We start from the raw sequence: 22238 nt of genomic DNA on the forward strand, positions 1-22238 counted from the left end.
CCATCAGACTGAAGGTATGGACATGAATAATGTAGGTGAATTTATGGCAAATGGACAATGACAATAGTTGGAAAAATTAAATTCACAATTCATGCTAGGGATACAAAACGTAAAACTGATTACAATGCACTAGTACTATTGGTTTTACACACTTTAGAGGTAATAGTGCTTTAAGTAATTCTGGGATACATTGAGCATGTACACTGCCTGGTGATATAAATTTACAAAGATCTGGAGACACTGCTGTTACTTCCTGTTTAACAGCTTTTCAAGAAATATTTCACTTATTTCTTTTACAAAGACAGCTTTGTTGTCGTGGAACACATGTGAATTATAATTTTAAAATCTTGTGCATATTTACTTCATTTTTACAAGTTATGTAGAATGTTTTGTAACTAAATGATGAAGTACAGAAATATATATATATATTGTTACCACATATATACCTAATTTAATATCATTAAATCATGGGCAAACATGGTAGAAACGATGTGAGCTGGCGCATAGTATACATACGCGCTGATACAAGCATCACTCCCACTGTGCAGTTCTCCCACCATAGTGGCACTGCAGCCTCCCAACTCCCAGGCTCCAATAAAAGAACATGCATGAGAGTGAATTTTCAATTCATTGTTGACCACCATCTGAAGAAGACCAAGAAGAAGAAGATGGAAGAAGACAAAAGTTCCCTGGCTGCCTCAACATGAGACTTCCCGGTAGATGCCAGTATCCCTGCCAGAGCGGCAGGTCTGGCCGACCCGCTGAGGGAGCTGCTGGACATGGACGCTACCTTTCTGCTCCAGCTCCAGCTTGCTGGGCTTCAGCTGGCCGGCGGACTATGCAGCAGGAGCCGGCCCAGCATGGGATCGCTCGTGGAGAACCGCCACACAGGCGAAGGATGACCGAAGCTGACCTGACACTGCAGGGCTCTGAGGCCACCACTGCCACACTGTAGTGGGGACCCAACTGCTGCTGAGGGAAAGCCTGGTTGGACTTCAATGGACAAGTTGCAACTCCTCGACTTCACTGGAGACCAGCTTCTGGACCCAACAGCTCTTCTGCTGTTGTTAGCTCTTCGTTCAGAGCTAACGACAAAAAACGGTTCTTTTCAGGGTCACCACAAGGTTATGAATTACAAACCGTCGAAGCCATTCGATGACAACAGCCCTTCTCAGAGCTACCATAAAGTTAGTAATTACAACGAGCTGTCAAAGCCAATTGACGACAAAAACGGTCCTTTTCAGAGCTACCATAAGGTTAGTATCTGCCATGTGCCATCAAAGCCATTCAGCGACAAGTGGCACCCAACGTGGAGAAAAGATCATCTGGATGAGAAGACTGGACATAGCCACGCCTCTGCCGACCACATGCTAGCCAACAGACCAACACACAAGGCACCTAACAACATTGACTGCCTGGTTACGGTCATCCGTGCAGCATTTCCGCCAGTGATAACGGCAACCTTTAGCGGTCTACCACATAAGGACCCAAAATTGTTCCTCTATCATCTAAAAGAACAGAGTGCCTGTTGAGCAATGAGCCGAGTACACTGAATGGCAGCTGAAAGGAGAGGCTCTGTCCTGGGCCAGGCAATACAAAGACCTACAACTCGATTGGTCCAAGTTCATCAACCAATTTTGGCATCAATATATGGCCTGCAGTCTACCGCCAAGCTCTGGTCTCAACTTTATGGACAAACACAAGGAACTAATGAATTGCTGGAGCTTTTCCTGTTGCAGAAGAGGAAACCCATTTACCGACTAGCTCCTGGTAGTGAAGCTGTCTTCCTACCAATACTGCTGGAGCAGCTCAAACATCAGATTCAACTTTCACTGCGAGCAGCAACCATCTATGATATTGATGACCTGCTGCATTGAGCTATCATCATTGAAGTAGACGAACAGAAGTTCCAAGCTACAATGTTAAACAGTACTCATGATATTTAAATTAGTTCTGGGTGGAGCTCGCTGGATAGAGTAGGTGAGCTTCAACCAAATAATTCCATGGCTAGAACAAATGACAAGGCAACTTAATGTAGAAGCAGTTTGGTTCTGAGGTGTCATTACTGCCCGGAGCGCCATTTCCAGAGGGACTGCCCAATAAGGAAGTCGCAGCAGGGAAACGAGTAAGGGTCCCGGCTGTGAAGCCAAGTGGGGCCCTCAATCAACTAGGCTTACAGACATTACTAGAATCACCATCACAATAGCAGGTTGACTTATGAAAGCAGCCATAGATTCTGCAGCCAACTTCAGCTTTGGAAGAGCTGAGCTGCTACTGTGGTAAGCCAATTCCAACATAGACATCAAGATAGATCTGGCATTGAATTCTACCTCCTGCCGTACCATGGGAGTGGTGCAGACAGAGCTTCTCTGTGGCGACACAAAAATTTCCACAACGCTTCTGCTAGTTCTGGGGCTATGGGAAGAAATCATCTTGGGACACAACTGGCTGAAGGAGCAACAGGCCGTGTTGAACTACAGTCATGGCTGCTTCCATCTGGGTAGGGAAACCTGCAAAACTGTTTCTTGGCACGACCAACTCGAACCTGCAGCATTGAAACTGGACTGGTCGGCAGTGAAAAGTACAGCACCCTCCAAGGTAAAGACAAGATTAGAGACAGTGTTGAAACGGCACCAAGGAGTATTTTCCAGCACTTTCTTGCAACCAACTCGGTCAGTAGTACATGGGATCCGACTTCAGGAAGGAAGCTGGCCGTTTCACTTACCGATTTACTGGTACAGCAAAGAAAAGAAACAGACTATAAGAGAACAAGTGGAAGAGATGCTGAGACAAGAGGTGATAAGAGCCGTTGACATCACCCTACAACTCACCAGTAGTCATTGTTAAGCAGGAGTCTTCACCATGTTTTTATGTAGACTTCCAGCGCCACTGAACACATATGAATTATAGTTTTAAAATCTTGTGCATAATTTACTTCTTTTTTACAAGTTATGTAGAATGTTTTGTAACTTTAACATGATGAAGTACAGAAATATATATATACATATTGTTACCACATATATGCCTAATTTAATATCATTAAATCATGGACAAACATGGTAGAAACGATGCAAGCTGGCGCACAGTGTACGTACGCGCTGATACAAGCATTACTCCCACCATGCAGTTCTCCCATCGTAGTGGCACTGCAGCCCCTCAACACCCAGGCTCCAACATAAGAACGTGCACGAGAGTGAATTTTTAATTCATCGTCGACTACCACCAGGAGAAGACCAAAAGAAGAAGAAGAAGAAGATGGAAGAAGAGAGAAGTTCCCTAGCCTCCTGAACATGGGACCTCCTGGCGGATGCCAACATACCTGCCAGAGCAGCAGGGCTGGCCGGCCCACCAAGGGAGCCACTGGATGCAGACACTACCTTCCAGCTACAGCTCCAGTTCGCCAGGCTTCGGACTCAGCATGGGATCGCTTGAGGAGAACTGCCTCAGCCCCGCCAGTGAAGGACAACTGACCCCCAACCCGACCCTGCGGCTCTCTGGGGGCCCCCACTGCCATGCTGTAGTGGGAACCCAACTGCCACTGAGGGAAGGTCCAGTTAGACTTCAATGTACTAGCCACAACTCCTCGACTTTGCTGGAGACCAGCTTCTGGAACCAACAGCTCTTCTCAGAGCAAAGACAAAAAACGGCCCTTTTCAGGGCCACCACATGGTTATGAATTATGAGCCATCGAAATCATTCGATGACAACAGCCCTTCTTAGGACTACCATAAGGTTAGTAATTGCAATGAGCTGTCGAAGCCAATCGACGACAATATATAAAAGATGTAAAGAGTAATTTAATAAGTTTGAAAATTATATAGAACCATAATTTAATTGAATTATATTAATTTAGTATAAATAGTTAATCAGTAAATTAATTCTAGTAAGTAATCAAATTCAGTTACAGATATTGAAAAATAAAGCAAATTTTGAAATAACCCTTTCTGTTCTATAGTAGGATCAGTTCTGAACAGAGTAATTCTAGTAATTTTGTTTTCTTAGTCAGCTGTTGGGTACCAGTCAACTTTGTTCTTACTTGTATGGTCTACAGTTAAGCCTGGCCTAAACCACATAATTTTTTTTTCTGGTTGGCAGCTAGGTACAAATGACATTGTCTTTGTATATTTGGTCTACTGTTGGTCACAGTTTTCATAACATTAAAATTCTAGTGCTATTTAGCAGAGATAATTTAAATTAATTCTACATATAGCAACTATAAAATGATATAATTGTAATGGTTATGTATATGCATAAATAGTTGTATTATTTACTTTGGTTATGTTAGCTAATTAAATGATGGTCTGAGTTTTTCTGACTTATATGAACATAACTACAGTTTTTTTTATAATGATCTAACTCTGCAGATATTAATGTAATAGAGTTTGTAAGCCATAATTTATGACCCAACGTTTTCTTTTATCAAACAGACTTATTGTTAGTAAAAACAGACACAAAAATTGTCTGGCATGATTTTCAGAAATCACAGTTTTTGATGTAATAAATACAGATCTAAACCCTATAACTGATTTAAAATTTTATTTTTGTGAATTTTGGCTTCACAAGCACTCTTTCTTCAAATCTGTTTATTTGTACTAGGTTTTTTAAAATTTTCTGATGTTTGTACATCAGCGGCCAAGTTACAATTATAAATAAATTCATATAATGTAATAAAAAAAAGTTAAATGAAATATGGTATACTCTAGAGTGAGTAATAAAAACAATCTGAGATAGAGAAACTGATTTAAACATGAATAGAAAATAAGAAAAAAATGTAAAGTATTTAATGTCTGATCAGATAACTAGGGATGTTATAACTGAAATATCCCTTTCTATAGGAACTAATGCATTATATACAGTGGATCAACTTTGCAAGGAATAAAACTATCTGAAAACACAGTATATTAAAATTTTGAAATACTTTTAGGCATATGTGTAACAGGAAAACATAACTGTAATAAAAATCATCGCTGAAAATTCTAACAACTTGTTCATTAAATTAACTTAAAATATCTTTATGCTTATGTCAATATATAAACTAATATCAAGACTTACTTGACTCTAGTAGGTGATGTTTTATTATTGCCAAGTATTATCCTCATATGGGTATCTCGAGAAAAATGATCTTCTAAAAAAACAAAAACAAAACAGATTGCATAAAAGAAAGTTTGTATAACTACTAGCTAAACTTTTGTAAAAGTTGTGAAATTATATGTAATTTCAAGATTATCTAATTTAAACTAAGAAAATAAATACTTTTAAAAGTATTAAAACATTTCACATGAAATACCTTCTTCCCCAAATCTACGCTCTTTAAATTTAACGCATAAACAACTTCAGATATGTGATACAATGTTTATGGCAGTATATGTATGCACTTTTGTAAAAGAAAACAAACGTTAGTAAAGTTTTATTATCTGGGTTTTGTTTATTGTTATACTAAGTGCAAATGAAATCAAAAACTGCTATGTGTTAAGGTAAAGATTAACACTATACCTGAGGATGTCACATATAAATATTAGCAAATCCTGTGGCCTCTTGTTAGACCAATGACAATTTAAAAATTAAGGCAATGACTAAATTCCACAGGATTACTTAAAGTTTTTTATTCATAGTTCCTGACTGGACATGATACTCCTTTAAAGATTCACAAAATTCCTAATTTTAAGATAAAGAAAAGAGGTAACTATTCAATCACATTTTAACAATTAAAAAATTCAATAGGAAACTACACTTAATTGTATGTAAAATATAACAACTAAAAAAAAGCTGAAAAAAGATTAATAATTTCTCATTAAGTTAAACAGACTCAATTCTTTGATTCAAATTCTTTTATTGGTAACCCTATTCAATAGGACTAACTAAATGACATGAATCCAAAATGAAATTCAGAAGTAATTTTATTATTTAGATAGATTTTTATGTCTTTTATCTCTTCCCAATTTTTTCATTAAAAAATAATATAAATATGTTAAGAGTTTGACAGCAATACCCGCAAAAAAATAAAAATTAGAGGATATTTTTTTTACAGACAAATTAAGTCTGTATTTTTAGTAAATAAAAATTCTATCATTTTTAGAGGCTTTCGTAAATGTATGTTTTTCATTTTGATGTTTAAAAACATACTTTACTACTTAAAAAAAAGATATTTCAATAAAGTATATCTTGTAACAGATTTTTGAGAATAAGTCATTATTTTATGACCTTTGAAGGTTACATAAAAAAAAAATCTATAGAAAAATATGTGCTGACTATACATATTTTAAATTGTATCACTGCAATAAAATAAACTGTAAAATACAATTATCCGTATGAATATTTGTTTCTGTCAAGTAAGACCATATATATATTTTTCAGAAATCTTTGGTTTATAATACATTCTTAGAAATTAAATTAAATTATTTTGTTTACTTATTTAACAGATAAGAAGCTTAACATTATTTATTCTGATAAGATCAAATCTACTAATTAATATTATAAATAAGTATCCAGGTATTATATGAATAGTTATATGACAACAGTATAGGGTTTGAACTTGCACATCAATAAACCACTCATTCTACCGAATAAAATGATTATGTGTCATAAGACAGTTTATTAAGAGAATGGATTTTAAAATGCTGTTGATTAAAGTACAGCTAACTATGCTGTTAAACATGCAACTGTTCTGCTTTGAAGGTTAATGATAAATTCATGTCAATTTTTAATTCCTAATAGAAATATCTGAGTAAGCAAATTACTTTTGTGTAATAAACAAATTTCGCACTGACCTCTACTATATAAAAAATTTCATGGCGAATAAATGACAAAATTATTATAAAGTATTAAAAATTTAGCGAAGTTACCAATTGGTATGGCGGTACAGCCACCGGCTCGGCCATAGATTATTCTTCAATTCCATGCTCGTTTGGCAATCAGATACCTCTGCAGCAGTACTATGTACAGCATTATTATAATGAAACAGGGGCCGATACATTACCCGAAATTATGAAAGATATGCAGGTCTTTCCGATAACCAATTCTGCCACAGCGGAATCGTTATTGTATGAATACAGACCACAGGTATGTGTACTTAAACCTATGAAACCTTACCCTCCTTTAAAATCTTATAATACTAAATTAGGATACGGGATTAATCATACCTAATCAAAGGTTTGATTAGGTTTACATATGGATATATTATAAACATCAAAGTATGAAAAACAATTAATAACACAAGCCTGTAAAATTTGGGTTGTGGAATGTTTTTTAACTTTTGATAATTGACTCCTATGTATTTTTTAGTGCTGAATCCAAAAATGACCTTCATTGTTTTTTCATCATGTCAGGATTTTTTGCAAATTTCAAAATTTGTAAAAAGTTGAAAAATTTCAAAAATGTGATACTATAAAATAGACATAAATATTTTTTTATAATAAATTAATATAATATATTCACTTCTTTGGCTTATACTATGCATTCTTATAGCTAAACAGTTAAGTGGTCTGAAGAGGACCGGAGTGGTTTGGGTTGAAGATGATGAGATGGTGGGAGAGTTGGCTCTCCATTGCTCAGTGAATGCAGGGAGTCAACAGCTTGGCCGATAAGTTGTGACAAGACTTAACAATATGTGACACGTTTATTGGCAGCTATCCGCACCACTCATGCAGTGTGAAACTATTATCAGTGCCGTTTCAACCATCAGCATGCATAAATTGATTTTTTTCGTCCTGTGTGATCAAATGCATTTTTTTCGAGGAAAATATATTTTCAGGCCACAAAGCAAATTTTCTGTTTTCAAAATGGCTTCAAGAGGCTGCAAAAATTCTGCAGATTCCTTTTGTTACATCTGTGGAGAGTTAATGGTAGAAAGGTAAAAAGAAATATAACAAGTTTCATTAAACTAGTGTACCTCATGTATTTGAGAGTGAAAATAGGAGATCAAGATAAAACTTGGGCACCCCTCCACATTTGCTACACATATGTTGAAGGACTTAGACAGTGGTCAAAGGGTGAACAAGAAGCATCCAGATTTGGAGTTCCAATGGTGTGGCGAGTGCCATGAAATCACACCAAAGATTGTTACTTCTGTTCAACTGGTGTTCACGGTTTCAATTTGAAGAATAAAGAAGGAATCGTCTACTCAAATATCCGATCTGCTTTACGCCTGGTTCTTCATGATCCAGACATACCAGTGTCAATTCCACTAGAAAATTTACCTGTAATAGATGGTTCCACAAGTGATTTAGATGAAGATAACATCAAGGAGTATGACCCAGAGACAGCTGTGCACCAGAGTTTTATTCACAGTCTGAACTAAACGATTTGGTTCAAGACTTACATCTGACCAAAGAAAATTCAGAATTGCTCGGTTTGAGGCTTAAAGAGAAGAACCTGCTAGCAGCAGGCACCTCATTTTCCTGGTTCAGGTACAGAGAAAAGGATTTTCTTCCATATTTTTCAGAAAAAGGAGAATCAGTCTTCTGCACTGATGTACGTGGACTTTTGACTCGATTTAACATTCCATATGAAAGTAATGATTGAAAACTATTCATAGATTCGCCCAAAAAAAATCTTGAAGTTGTCCTTCTTCACAATGGGAATACATATCCATCAATAACTATCGAACATTCTGTCCATTTTAAAGAGGGTTACGATAATTTAAAATTCGTTCCCTATAAAATTAAATACAGCAATCATAAGTGGATTACGTGTGGCGATCTCAAAATAATATTAATGCTCCTAGGACAGCAAAGAGGAGAGTTGGCTCTCCTCCTTGTTTCGTTGTTTTTTGTGTGAATGGGATAGCAGAGACAGAGAAAATCATTGGATAAGGAAAGATTGGTCAAAAAAAAGCTTCATTATAACCTGGAACCAAAAATGTGCTCTAAAAAGCTCTCTTAGATCTGAATAAATTTCTCCTTCCACCCCGGCATAACAAGTTAGGATTGATGAAACAATTTGTCAAAGCCTTACAAAAATAAGGTAAATATGTTTTAAATACATCTCTGACAAATTTTCAGACTTATCAACTGCTAAACTAAAAGAGGGTTTTTATTGGTCCTGATATTAGAAAACTTCTCAAAGATGGTAATTTTGAAAAACAAATGGAAGTTACAGAAAAAGAAGCTGGGAGAACCTTTAAAAACATAGTAACCAAGTTTTTGGGCAATAAGAAGTATCCTAACTTCAAATAAACCATTGAAAACATGCTGTAGGGGCTGTTTCATGAGCTTGAAGATTCATATGTGGACTATTTGCCTGAAAATCTGGGTGCCGTTAGCAAAGAGAAGGATGAGAGATTTCACCAGGACATGAAAGAAATGGAAAGGAGGTGTCAAGGAAAATAAACTACTACGATAATGGCAGACTATTGCTGGATGTTATACCAAGATGAACCCTACAGAGAACATAGAAGGGAAAGCACGAAGCAGAGTATAAGCTGTCCAAAGAAACTTCTACATATGGAATAAAATTGTAGGTATTTTACATACTTCGACATTAAGGGTGGGTGACAATGGGGAGTGGTTTCCAAAGGCATGACGTACCTCATAAAAATTAATTAAGTAAATAAAAATAAATTACCTTAAAAATGCACTATAATAGAAATAGGCGTATTCTGTGGCAATTTTCATTAGAAATTAAGGAGTCAATGAACCCCCCTTCTTTTCAGACCACTCAACTGTTTAGCTATAATACATGGTATAAGCAAAAAAAGTGAATATATTATATTAATTTATTATTAAAAAAAAAAGTTTTATATTTATTTTATTGTAACACATTTTCGCAATTTTTCAACTTCTTACAAATTTTGAAATTTGTGATTTGCAAAAAATCATGACATGATGGAAAAAAATGAAGATTATTTTCAAATTCAGCACTGCATAAGACTTCATCACAAGCTTGTGTAAGTAAAAATTAACCAATAAGCAAAAAATAAACTCAATAATGTTAAAACAAAGGTATAACAGAACAAAAATAAAAAAAGAAACACAAACATACAGTACTAAATTAAAATGCATTCCTTACAATCCGACTGTTCTGCAACACCTGAAATGTCTTGATTAAAAAGGATAAAAAAATAATCTATTATCAAAAAATCCAAAATAAATGTAAATAAAGTTTTCAGTATAAAACTACACGTAATTTCAATTGTTATAAAATCGTTAGAAAATACAAATAAAAAACTAAAATAGATTAACAGTATTGTAAAAACATTTCAGTCTGCCATAGTTAAGTAAATTAACTTTTCAAAATTTTTTACATGGTGTCTGAGCCCTTACTGCTACATTTTAACTTTGTAACAGGCCTAAAAATTGTAAAAATAAGATATATACACTATCATAATGTACTTACGACATGCAGGTGGATTAGGTGGACTGTTAGAAGGGCTATCTGGTGGCGAGGCATAAATAGGACTGGGAGGTCGGGTTTGAAGGCGACTCAATATGCTTGATTTCTTTGAACAACGTTCAAACTGGAAAAAAATTAATTATTATGTTAGATAACAAAAAAATTATAACTAAATAATTAAAAATACATCACACACATACATAAAATATTACCTAGTTAGAACAAAAAACATAAATATAACATATATGTTTAGATTAATTTAAAACATGAGAGGTTGAACGTAAGTGTTTTCAAGCACATAATAAATTTGTAATAAAATATTGCTAATCTTATTTGGAGACTACAATTTTCTCACGCTCTGACGATGTTATAGAAGCTGTTTATGTTACTGTTCTTCTGATGTGACCAATGACTGTTTGAGGTAGTCTTTTCAACATGTGAAATCTTGTTTTTTTTTGCCATTTATTCTCTGCAATGTGGCAAAATTCATAGTCAGTAATCTTACGTAAAAATTGGATTACTTGATGAAATTCTATCCTACTTTCACATTTTTATATTTGGTAGTTCAATCAATATAGTTAATGCTTACAAATTTTTATTTACCAACATTAAATTTTTTTTTTACCATGTATGACTATCAGTTTATTTTTACTTACGATTAACAAAAAATATGCAAATAAAAAATAAAGAAAAAAGCTAAACTTGAACTTCACATACTCATAAAACAGCAATTAAAGCAAATAAATTAATAAAATATTTTTTGCAATAATTGTATTCTATTTTTTATTTTTTTTTATTAAAAAAACAAATTTGAAGGACTGAAGTTTAATTATTTTATTCTCCTCGTCCAACGACGACATATGCTGCAGCAGCTGCTGCTCCTGCGTCATTGAAGGTTAACGTGGAGTAGCTACTTTCCACGCTTTCATCAAGTTTTGCGAATATGACATGTTTTTTGGTGCATGGAAGCCCTGAAAACCTCAGAGTGTAGGGGCCTGGAGTCAATGCACAGACTTCGCATCTGCTATCTGCCAAGACATATGCCGGTTCCACCGAAGTACCAGAATGGACCTCCAGGGTTGGTAGCCCTGGAGTGAGGGTGTACCCCGGCGGCTAGCCTTACTACAGAAAGGATTAAATGACACGCAACATGAACAAACAACCAACGTGGCAAAGGGTTTACGTAAACACCCTCGTTTAGAACCAGCCGTTTCACCAGAGGCAAAACAAAGAGTGTGGAATCTCTTTGAATAGAAATGAGGCTAGAAAGAGCTTGCAAAAAGCTTTTTACAAGAGCAACGTGCCGAAACCAAAGTATTTGATAATTACAAAGGAAGACGGAAATTTCTCAAGGGTGAGTTCCTTTCTCATTGCTCGAGAAATAACTAAATGTGCTGGAGACCCTGTTACAGAAATAAGGAAAACCTTTAATGGACTTCATGTGGATACTACAAATGATGCTCAGTCCCAGGGCTCAAGAATACTGGAGATTTTGTTGTACACATCGATCCCCATGGCACGCTCAACACCTCAAGGGGTGTTGTGGTCTGTCGGGATCTCTTAAACTGTACCGAGCAAGAAATAGTTGAAGAATTAATACCTCAGGGAGTAATAGAGTGTCGCAGATTGAACATGAGAAGGAACGGTGAGGTCCTACCTTCCACCTCTCATGTCCTCACTTTTTACCGGCCAACTCTGTCGGAGAAGGTTAGAGCTGGAATTCATTGACTGGATGTGCAGGCATTTGTCCCACAGCCTATGAAATGCTTCAAGTGTGAACGCTGTGGCCACACCGCTCTTAGATGTAAGAGACCAGAAATATGTGTGTGCAGTGATGAGGTGCATGAAGGAGCCTCCTACATGTGTAAATTGCAAAGGACAGCATTCATGTAGATCTAGAAACTAAAAAGATTGTAAATGCCTGCAAACCTAGAGCAACAACAACTTATACTCAGGCTGCGGCTGCTGTTCCTGCTCCTGCTCCAGTTGCTGTCGAAGAAAGTCAACTAACAAACCACTGTGGCTAGCATGATTGAAAGGATTATAGAAAATAAGATGAAGCCTTTTAGTAGTAAAGAACCTGTCAAGCCAAAGATGTTAGTACAGCCTCCTGATGATAAATCTTCGAAACAGAAATGTGCTCTTGAACAGAAGAAAACATACATCAAGCCATGTCCGTCTTAGCGAAATTTTGGATGATGACAGAAAGAAAATGACTGGTACGCAGTCTGTTTTTGAGGCTCCCAAGCCTCCTGTAACGGAGGTAGCCTCTAAACCACACAGGGGTGGCAAGTGTCATCCCCCTCTCAGGGGCGGCTCCCATGTCGGGGGTTAGCCAAGTTTTCGTCTCTCAATCGGCGCCGATCCCTCAGCGGCTTCGAAGGTCTCCGATTCGGAGGCCGGGAACTACACCGGCGACGACGTTCTCCGCGAACACGAAGCTGTTCGTAATATAAAGGAAAAAAGGGAGAAAGGGCGGCCAAAAGGTAAACCATAAGTTAATTTAAAATTGGCGAGTTGATTGTACAGTGGAACATCAATGGATGTTTTTCAAACATCCGTGAGCTCCAATGCTTGGTACATTATGTAGACCCAATTTGTGTATATGTCTGCAAGAAACACATTTCTGCTGAAATGAAAATTTTCAATTAAGAGGATATGATATATTTCGGCGAGATCAACCGCCAAATATAAGAGTTAGAGGTGGAGTAGCCAGATTAATATCGACTAGAGCTACCGCCGAATTTTGATTGGAAAGAGGATGACATAGCACGATTAATTTTTGAGCTAATGCGATACTTGACTTGGCATCGACATATATTCCCAAAACACCTGGGAAACTTACAAAGCGACTGTATAAAGCAATAGTGTAATCGAAACTCGATTACGGATGCATTGTATATTCATCTGCTAGGAAGTCGCATTTAAGAAAGTTACACATAATTCATAACAGCAGAATAAGATACGCGACAGGCGCATTCCCCACATGTCCAGCGACTAGTCAAATGTCCGAAGCCGGAATAACACCACTAAGTTATAGAAGAGAAATCCTACTGCTAAGATATGCAGCAAACATATGGGGTTTTCCTACCCATATAAATAATAAACGTTTTAACAACCATCCTTTGGCTGCATTATATGAACATCGTTCTACCTATTCCAGACCAGCCGGAATTAGGTACCACGAATTAACAAGAAAATACAAAATTGCTATACCTGAGATATTAGCAATTTCTACGAGAGAAATATCGCCATGTCTTTTGTCAGCGGAAAATACAAGGCTGCATCTCTCTTGGGAAGAAATAAAAAAGAACCCAGCAGTGATCATCCAAAAGGAATTTTTATCAACCGTCAGTAGTTACAAAGAACATATTAGAATTTATACTGACGTTTCTAAAACCGAACATGGTGTTGGATGCTCCATATATGTAAATGGAGAAGTCCACTTTTGGTAACTGCCAGATATGGCCGGTGTCTATACGGCAGAACTTACTGCCATACAGCAAGCTCTTCGGTACACAGAACACTATTGCGAAGAGAGAGTGCAAATATGCTCCGATTATGTAAGTTTATTTGTTGCAATTGGTAACAAGAACATTAAGGATGTCCTAATTGCAAACATCCTGTCCATTTTGTACTTTCTAAATCAACAAGGACAGCGATGCGTATTTGTATGGACTCCAGGGAATGCTGGTATTGCAAGTAATTAAAGTGCAGACAAAGCTGTCAGAAAGGTGACAGTCTGCGATAACTTGGATGCAATTCCTGTACGGGTGGTAGATGTTAAAAATTGTCTAATTAACATAATAAGAAACATGTGGAATACTGATTGGAGGAGTTTAAATATAAAATTAAACTCTGTCAAAACTTCTCCGTATAAATGGAAAAGCGACGTGAAGTTGACTCGCTGAGAACAAGTGGCTGTGACCAGACTTAGAATCGGTCACACGCGAATAAAAATGAAGATTTAAAGCTGTGTTAAACAACCTCTAAGGGGTAGTTTATATATATATAAGGGAGTCTCGAAGCGTGGCACGTATAGTGACGGGAGGTAGTCCTCTTGCCTAGGCCGCCCGGGCTCGCCTGCGTGCAAGATCAGGGGGTCGGGGTGTGTCCAATGATGGCATAAAGGACCTTGAAGGGCGGGCTGAAGGCGTGAGGTTACGGGTATGCGAAATGTATGCCTAAAGCCACGTAGGTCAGGACCGGGAAGGGCAGCTTCCCTGCCGAGGGGCTCTTTGGCCGTCCTGAACAGGTGGTCAGATTGCTCTTATGATGCTGGGAGGACCCCGATGGGTTATGTCCTACGGGACTTTCATAGGGGGAGTCAACTGCCACAGCATCCTGGAGCGACTGATATACTGCTTAACCGCGGTTCTGGTCGCTCCGACACTGCTTAAATAAAATAAGGGAGACTGGTTCAAATAACATACTGGTATTGTAGATTATAATTTTTTCCATATTTATATATTTAAGTTTTAAGATCTGGACCCTTACACCCCGTAAGATTTGTCTTTGTGTTTTTTCGTTAATTGTTATTTGTAAATTTTGTGCTCTTAAATAAAATGCAAGGGTCCTTTACACCCTTACATATGACGACCCTGATGATGGTATAAACCTCTTACAAGAATGTGACGAGGGCTAATGACCTTAGAAGCCGATTCCCATAAATCACAAAATAATGCTGTGCGGTACATAATATCCCCACATCCGGAACATAACGTCTACGTTTCACGTCCAGGGCGGCAACAGTTGTACATACGTTCATAACATATAGTTGACTAACTGGGCACCGAGTATTTTCCTCGGAAAAAGTTTTTTCTGCTTGACCTACAGGTCACTAGATGGATTGGATTTTTGGCAACCTGCAGATCATGAATATTTAAATGATTAGGAAACTGACTAAAACTACTTTAAGAGCTGGTGATGTGGCGGCCAGGGTCAATGTTATTGCAGGTGTAACAGAGACCCTTCCGTTGTCCACATGCCCCATGCGATGGCAAGGATGTAGTAATGGTGCCCATGTATGTCGGTGCATGGGAGCTCTGAAAGCTTTGGTGAGTAGGAGCTTGGAGTCAGTGCAGAGATTGCCAATCCACTTTCTGCCAGGAAATATGGAGGTCCGGATAGGACCTCCAAGGTTAGTAGCCCTGGAGTGGGGGCGTACCGGGCGGCTAGCCTTGCTACAGAAGGGATCAAAGTAAATGGAACACCTTGAACAAATAAACATGGCAGAGGGTGCACGTAAACACCCTCATTTAAACATCCGATTCGCCAGAAGCGAAGAGGAAAAACAGCAAAGGAATCCGATAAGACAAAGAAAGACACTGAAAGAATTCGAAAAGATTTGTATAAGGTTCTCTTTAGTAACAATACGCCCAAACCTAGGCATCTAGTGATAACGAGAGAGAATGGAAACTTCCAGAAAGTCAGCCCATTCTTGATTGCCCGGGAAATTACAAATTGTGCTGGTGGTCCTGTTATGGATATTCGCAAGATTTTTAACGGTTTGCATGTCGAAACCGTAAATGACAGTCAAAGTTTAAAGGTGCAAGCTACAAAGAAGATGGGTGAGTTCCCTGTGACTGTTCAACCACACAGTTCACTTAACTAGTCAAAAGGAGTCGTCGTTTGCCATGACCTTCTTAATTGCAAGGAAGAGGAAACAGTCGAAGAGATGTCGAGTCAAGGAGTGACACACTGCCGCAGGTTAACCGTGAGAAGAAATTGTGAAGTTCTTCCTTCAGCGTCACACGTGTTAATCTTCAACCGACCTAACTTGCCTGAAAGAGTACGAGCTGGAATTCATTGTCTAGATGTACGTGCATTTATCCTGCAGCCTATGCGATGCTCCAAATGACAGCGTTTCGGACACACTGTAGTTAGATGTGTAAGACAAGAAATGTGTGTCTGCGGAGTTGAAACTCATGAAGGAGATCCGGGCAAAGATCCTCCTGTTAGCATTAACTGCAAAAGGCATCATAACAGTCGTTCAAGAAACTGCCCTGTATACAAATTGGAGACGGCAATTCAGGAAGTCAAGACGCTACAGAAAATAAGCTATCCTGAAGCGAGGAAAATCGTTAGTAGTAGAACTCCTCGTCCAACAACATATGCTGAAGCAGCTGCTGCCCCTCCGTCATCGAAGGTTAACTTTCGGCAGCTGCTTTCCACGCTTGCAATAAATCTTGCGACTATGATAGAAACTATCATTGAAACAAAGATTGAATCTAGTCGGTGAAAGGAAATAATTATTCCTTTGAAAACTCCTACGCAGATGGACGGTGCGATGAAACGCCCTCCACTGAAAAAATAACAAAACCTGTGATCATGGGTCCACCAACTGATGTGCATAAAGAAAGTGTAACATGTGAAAAAGCCAAATTCATTACTCTTTCGACCAGCCATAGGACGAGGAAGGGTATGCCAAGGGCACGAAAAAGCAGGAAAGTAGTCCGATGGAAGTGCAGGTAACAATGAAGAGAGCACCAACGTAAAAGTTATTGACCAAACACCTACGGATCCTCCAAAAACCCAAAGGGCAGCAAAGGATAAAATTTGAATTGATTGACAACGTTTAGAAAGAAATGGCTTCTTGTTTTTAAGTGGCAATGGTATTTTATACCCTTGCCATTTTTTGTGTTATTTTGGGTTTTACCTACAACGAGTCAATTTTGTAGATGATTTCTTTGACAAGAGAAGTCTTTTGACTATGTCGCTAGTGTATCATTATTAGGAGGGAATAATTCCTTTTAATGTTTTTTCTTTTTCTTGTGGAAAAGGGTCCACAGTAGTCAATGCGCCTAGAACTTAAAAAAAAAAAATGTTGATGAGGATAATGATGATGATGATGAATATGCTGATGATGATAATGATGATGATCAACATCATAATCATGTTGTTGATGATGTTTATGATGATGATTATGTTGATGTTGGTGTTGATGAAGATGAATTAATGATGATGATGATATGATGATGTCAATGTCAATGATAATGATGATGATACTGATTTTGGTACAAATAAAAAAAAAAATTTAATTGCAAAAAGATGATATTGATGTTGATGATGATGATGACGATGTTGAGTTGATGCTTTTGTTGTTGATGTTGATGAATATGATGTCGATTATGATGGTGCTGATGTTGATAATGATAATGATGATGTGATGTTGATGTTGGTGTTGGTGATGATGATGTTGATGTTGGTGTTGACAATGATGATGTTGATTTTGGTGGTGATTTTGATGATAATGGTTATGATGATGATATTGGTATTGATGTTAATGTTGGTGTTGTTGATGACAATGATGATGAAAATGAGGATGATGATTATGATGTGGATAATGATGATTATGATTTTTATGATGATGATTAGGTCCATAACGTTGATGATGATCATGATGTTGATTATACTGATGATGGTTGTGATGACGCTGATGTTGTTGATGATGTGAATGTTGGTGATGATGATGTTGATAATGGTTTTCATGATGATGATGATGATGATGTTTATAATGATAATGATGTTGGTGATATTGTTGTTGTTGATGTTGATGACAAAGATGATCATGATGATGTTAGTTTTGGTGATGATGATGATGTTGATAACGGTTATGATGATGATGATATTGAAGATTATGTTGAGTTTGGTGATGATGATGTTGATGGATAGTGATGATGATGGTTATGTTGATGTTGATATTGATGTCAATGATAATGATTTTGATTTTGTTGATGATGATGATGATGTTGGTGATGATTATATTGTTGATGTTGATGATGGCAACAATGATGATGATGATGACGATGATGATGATGATATTGATTTTGTTGATGATGATGATTGTGATCATAATGATGTTGATGTTGACAATGATGATGATGATCATGTTGATGGTGATGATTATGTTTATGATGATGGTGCTGTTGATATGATGATGATCATCATGATGATGCTGATTATGATGATGATCATCATGATGATGCTGATTATGATGATGATCATCATTATGATGCTAATTATAATGATCATCATCATCATCATGCCTATTATGGTGATTTGATGATGTTCATGATGAAGATGATGATGTTGATAATGGTTATGATGAGGATGATGTTGATGTTGATTTTGATGATGATGATGTTGGTGAGATGATAATGATGCTGATGTTAATGATACTGATGGCAATGTTGATGATGATTGTTATGTTGTTGATGATGATGTTGATATGGATATATTGATGTGGATGATGATGATAATGATATTGGTGATGATCATCATCACTGTCCCCTTCTCCATGGGGCGGTGACTGATATAACTCCTGAGATGGGGCTCTGCCAGATTCCTGCGTCTCAATCAGGTGACAATCCATGACCATTATTGTATGCGCCTTCAATGGTCAGCGATTCAGAGGCCGAGAGCTATATAGGCAATGACATTCTAAACGAACACAAAGCTGTTCATAAAATGGAAAAGAAGAGAAAAAAGAATGGCTGAAAGGCAAACCAAAATATTAAAAAATTTTAAAAATTAGCGAGTTGATAATTCAACAGAATATCAATGATATTTGACGAACATCCATGAGCTCCAACGCTTGGTATATGATGTAGACCTAATTAGTATATTCCTGCAAGAAACACAGTTCTGCCAAAATGAAAATTTTTGATTAAAAGGATACAATACATTTTGGCGAGATCAATCGCCAAATATAAGAGTTAGAGGTGGAGTAGCCATACTAACATCCACTAGAGCTACTGCCGAAGCTGTTAATCTAAATACAAATCTACAAGCAGTCGCCATCAGAATGAAGGGTCTGCTTCACATTACTGTATGCAGCATATACTCACCAAATTTTGATAGGAAAGAGGATGACATAGCACAATTAGTTTTTCAGCTTCCCCCACCCGTAATACAGGTGGGTGATTTCAACGCTCATAATCCTCTTTGGGTGTCAGATCGAGTAGATCTGATCCCAAGGTAGCAATCAGCAAAAGTGTCTATGTTGATGATTTGGCAATTGTACATGCCAGCAACAAGACAGCTATCGTGAAGTACAAATTGCAACAAGCGATTAACGTTCTTAATGAAGTTGTGAGGAATAATGGATTCCAATTTTTACCAGAAAAAACATGCTGTGTACATTTCTGTAGGAAGAGAATTCTTCACCAAAGTCCTATTCTGACCTTTGACGACAATCAAATACAATATAAAGATAATGTGAGATTTTTAGGACTGTTATTGGATAAATCCCTTATGTAGTGATTACATATACAGGACTTGAGTGATAGATGCAGAAAAGCCCTAAACATTATTAAATGTTTATCAAACATCAATTGGGGCTCAGATAAAGAAATATTATTGAGACTGTATGAAGTATTGGTTCAATCAAAACTCGACTATGGATGTATTGTATATTCATCTGCGGGGAAGTCGCATTTAAGAAAGTTACACGTAATTCATAACAGCAGATTAACATACGCGACAGGTGCATTCTGCACAAGTCCGGAAACTAGTCTAATGTCTAAAGCCGGAATAATGCCCCTACATTATAGAAGAGAGATCTTACTGCTTAGATGTGTAGCAAACATATGGGGTTTTCCTACCCATATAAATAACAAACGTTTTCCTTTGGCTGCATTATATGAACATTGTTTACGCCAATGCGTAAAGCAATTTTAAGTTAATTCAACTGGTTTGGTATTTGACTTATTTTCATCTAAAATTTAACAGTATTTCGATCTAATGAATATTTTAATTATAAATAAGAAATTTTTTCATACACTGAAATTAATGAATTCCAATCAACATACATATAAATATATGCTCAGTTGATTTTTATTTATGACTTTTGTATTGATTATTTATTAAGATTTAATTCTCTATTATTTCATGTGTATAATGTTTAATAAAATAAAAAAAAAAAGGAAGAAGAGGAACTAAACGTAAACATGTTACATTCACTCGGCTCCTTTCAGATGCACTCGGCGCCTGTCAATTTAGCGGCTCCTCACCGTTCACACAGCTCCTTTCGGATGGACTCGGCTTCTATCGACATCACTCAGCTCCATCTACCCTACATAAGCTGGCTCACCACTACGGGTCAGGTCACTTCTCTTCTACTTCTGCTTCGGCAGTCTCTCGTTGTGGTCACTCTCGGCTGTCTCTCGTTGTGCATCGTCTCTCTCAGACCATCATTTCTCACAGTCTCTCTCTGAACATCGTTTCTCTCTCAGTCTCTCTCATCAAAGTTCACACTTCATGCAGCCAACAAGTAAATTACACATATTCTACAACAATGAATCTTTTTATTGTATGTTCCTTTAAACATTATGTTTGTGCTTTTTCTTCTCTATAACTGTATGATAAAATATTAACTTAAAGGAACTCATGTAGATATATATAAGATCCACGATTGTGAGATTATATTTTGTGCGACTGAATATCTACATACTGGTGTTTTTCGTCCATTAAACTCTTTGTTATTATAATCCAGATTACATCCTTCGTAAGTGAATTTCAATACATTAATGTTTTTTCATTCTACAATAATCATCTGTTGAACTTTCTATTGTGATAATCCCGATTACATTTTGTGCCAGTGAGTATCAAGATATTTGATTTTTATTAACAAAAAACAGTAATCGTCTCCTAAACATTAAGGTAATCCTCCGTTAAACAATAAGATACTATTATTATAATCTGTATTGTTATTACACACTGTGTTTATGTAAAAGAAACATTTAATGTAATAATTTTACCTATACTTTACTTAAGGATTGTTGTATATAAATATCGCACAAGGAGATTTTGTGCTTTAACTAAACAATAAAATTTAATAGTGTTTTTATGCATTTCTTTTCTTTTTATGTACATGGTTATATAATTCTGTTTTTCATTTGGTTGAAAATAAAATCCAATATTCTTTTGGCAAAAACGAGCTATTTGTAATTTTATTTTTGTAACTTTCCCAACAAACATCATGCTACCTATTCCAGACCAGTTGGAATTAGGTACCACGAATTAACAAGAAAATACGAAATTGCTATTCCAGAGACATTAGCAATTTCTATGAGAGAAATACCACCATGGCTTTTGCAGGTGGTAAATACAAGGCTGGGATCTCTCTCAGGAAGAAATAAAAAAGAACCCAGCAGTGATCATCCAAAAGGAATTTTTATCAACCGTCAGTAGTTACGAAGAACAAATTAGAATTTATACTGATGGTTCTAAAACCGAACATGGTGTTGAATGCTCCATATATGTACATGGAGAAGCCCACTTTTGGAAACTGCCCGATATGACCAGTCTATATGGCAGAACTTACTGCCATACATGTCTATATGGCAGAACTTACTGCCATACAGCATGCTCTTCGGTATACAGAACACTATTGCAAAGAGAGAGTGCTAATATGTTCTGATTCTCTAAGTGCACTTTTTGCAATTCAGAACAAGAACATTAAGGATGTCCTAATTGCAAACATCCTGTCCATTTTCTACATTCTAAATCAACGAGGACAGCATGCGTATTTGTATGGACTCCTGGGCATGTTGTGTTGGTATTGCAAGTAATGAAAGCGCAGACAAAGCTGCCAGAAAGATGACAGTCTGCGATAACTTGAATGCTATTCCTGTACGGGTGGCAGATGTTAAAAACTGTCTAACTAACATAACAAGAAACAAGTGGAATACTGATTGGAGGAGTTTATATACAAAATTAAACTCAGTCAAAATTTCTCCCAATGAATGGAAAAGCGACGTGAAGTTGACTTGCCAAGAACAAGTGGCTGTGACGAGACTTAGAATCGGTTACACGCGAATAACAAATTCATATTTGTTAACCGGCGAAGAAAGACCAATGTGTGGTGTTTGTAATAAAACACTTACAGTTAAGCATCTAATGGAAGA

General features: G+C 36.9%; 1 protein-coding gene across 6 annotated transcripts in view; it reads right to left on the bottom strand.

Annotated features, from left to right (window-relative positions):
- The window catches only part of LOC142323138 (uncharacterized), a 140501-nt gene that overhangs the window by 39408 nt on the left and 78855 nt on the right, over positions 1 to 22238 (bottom strand). For all 6 annotated transcript variants that reach the window (XM_075362400.1, XM_075362399.1, XM_075362395.1 and 3 more), the window contains 2 exons: positions 10333 to 10453; positions 5053 to 5125 (listed from right to left, as the gene is read on the bottom strand). In XM_075362400.1, coding sequence (XP_075218515.1) covers positions 5053 to 5125; positions 10333 to 10453 — 194 coding nt within the window. The remainder of the gene's footprint in view (positions 1 to 5052; positions 5126 to 10332; positions 10454 to 22238) is intronic.

Source organism: Lycorma delicatula, chromosome 4, assembly GCF_047948215.1.
Source record: "Lycorma delicatula isolate Av1 chromosome 4, ASM4794821v1, whole genome shotgun sequence".
Classification (NCBI taxonomy): Eukaryota; Metazoa; Arthropoda; class Insecta; order Hemiptera; family Fulgoridae; genus Lycorma; species Lycorma delicatula.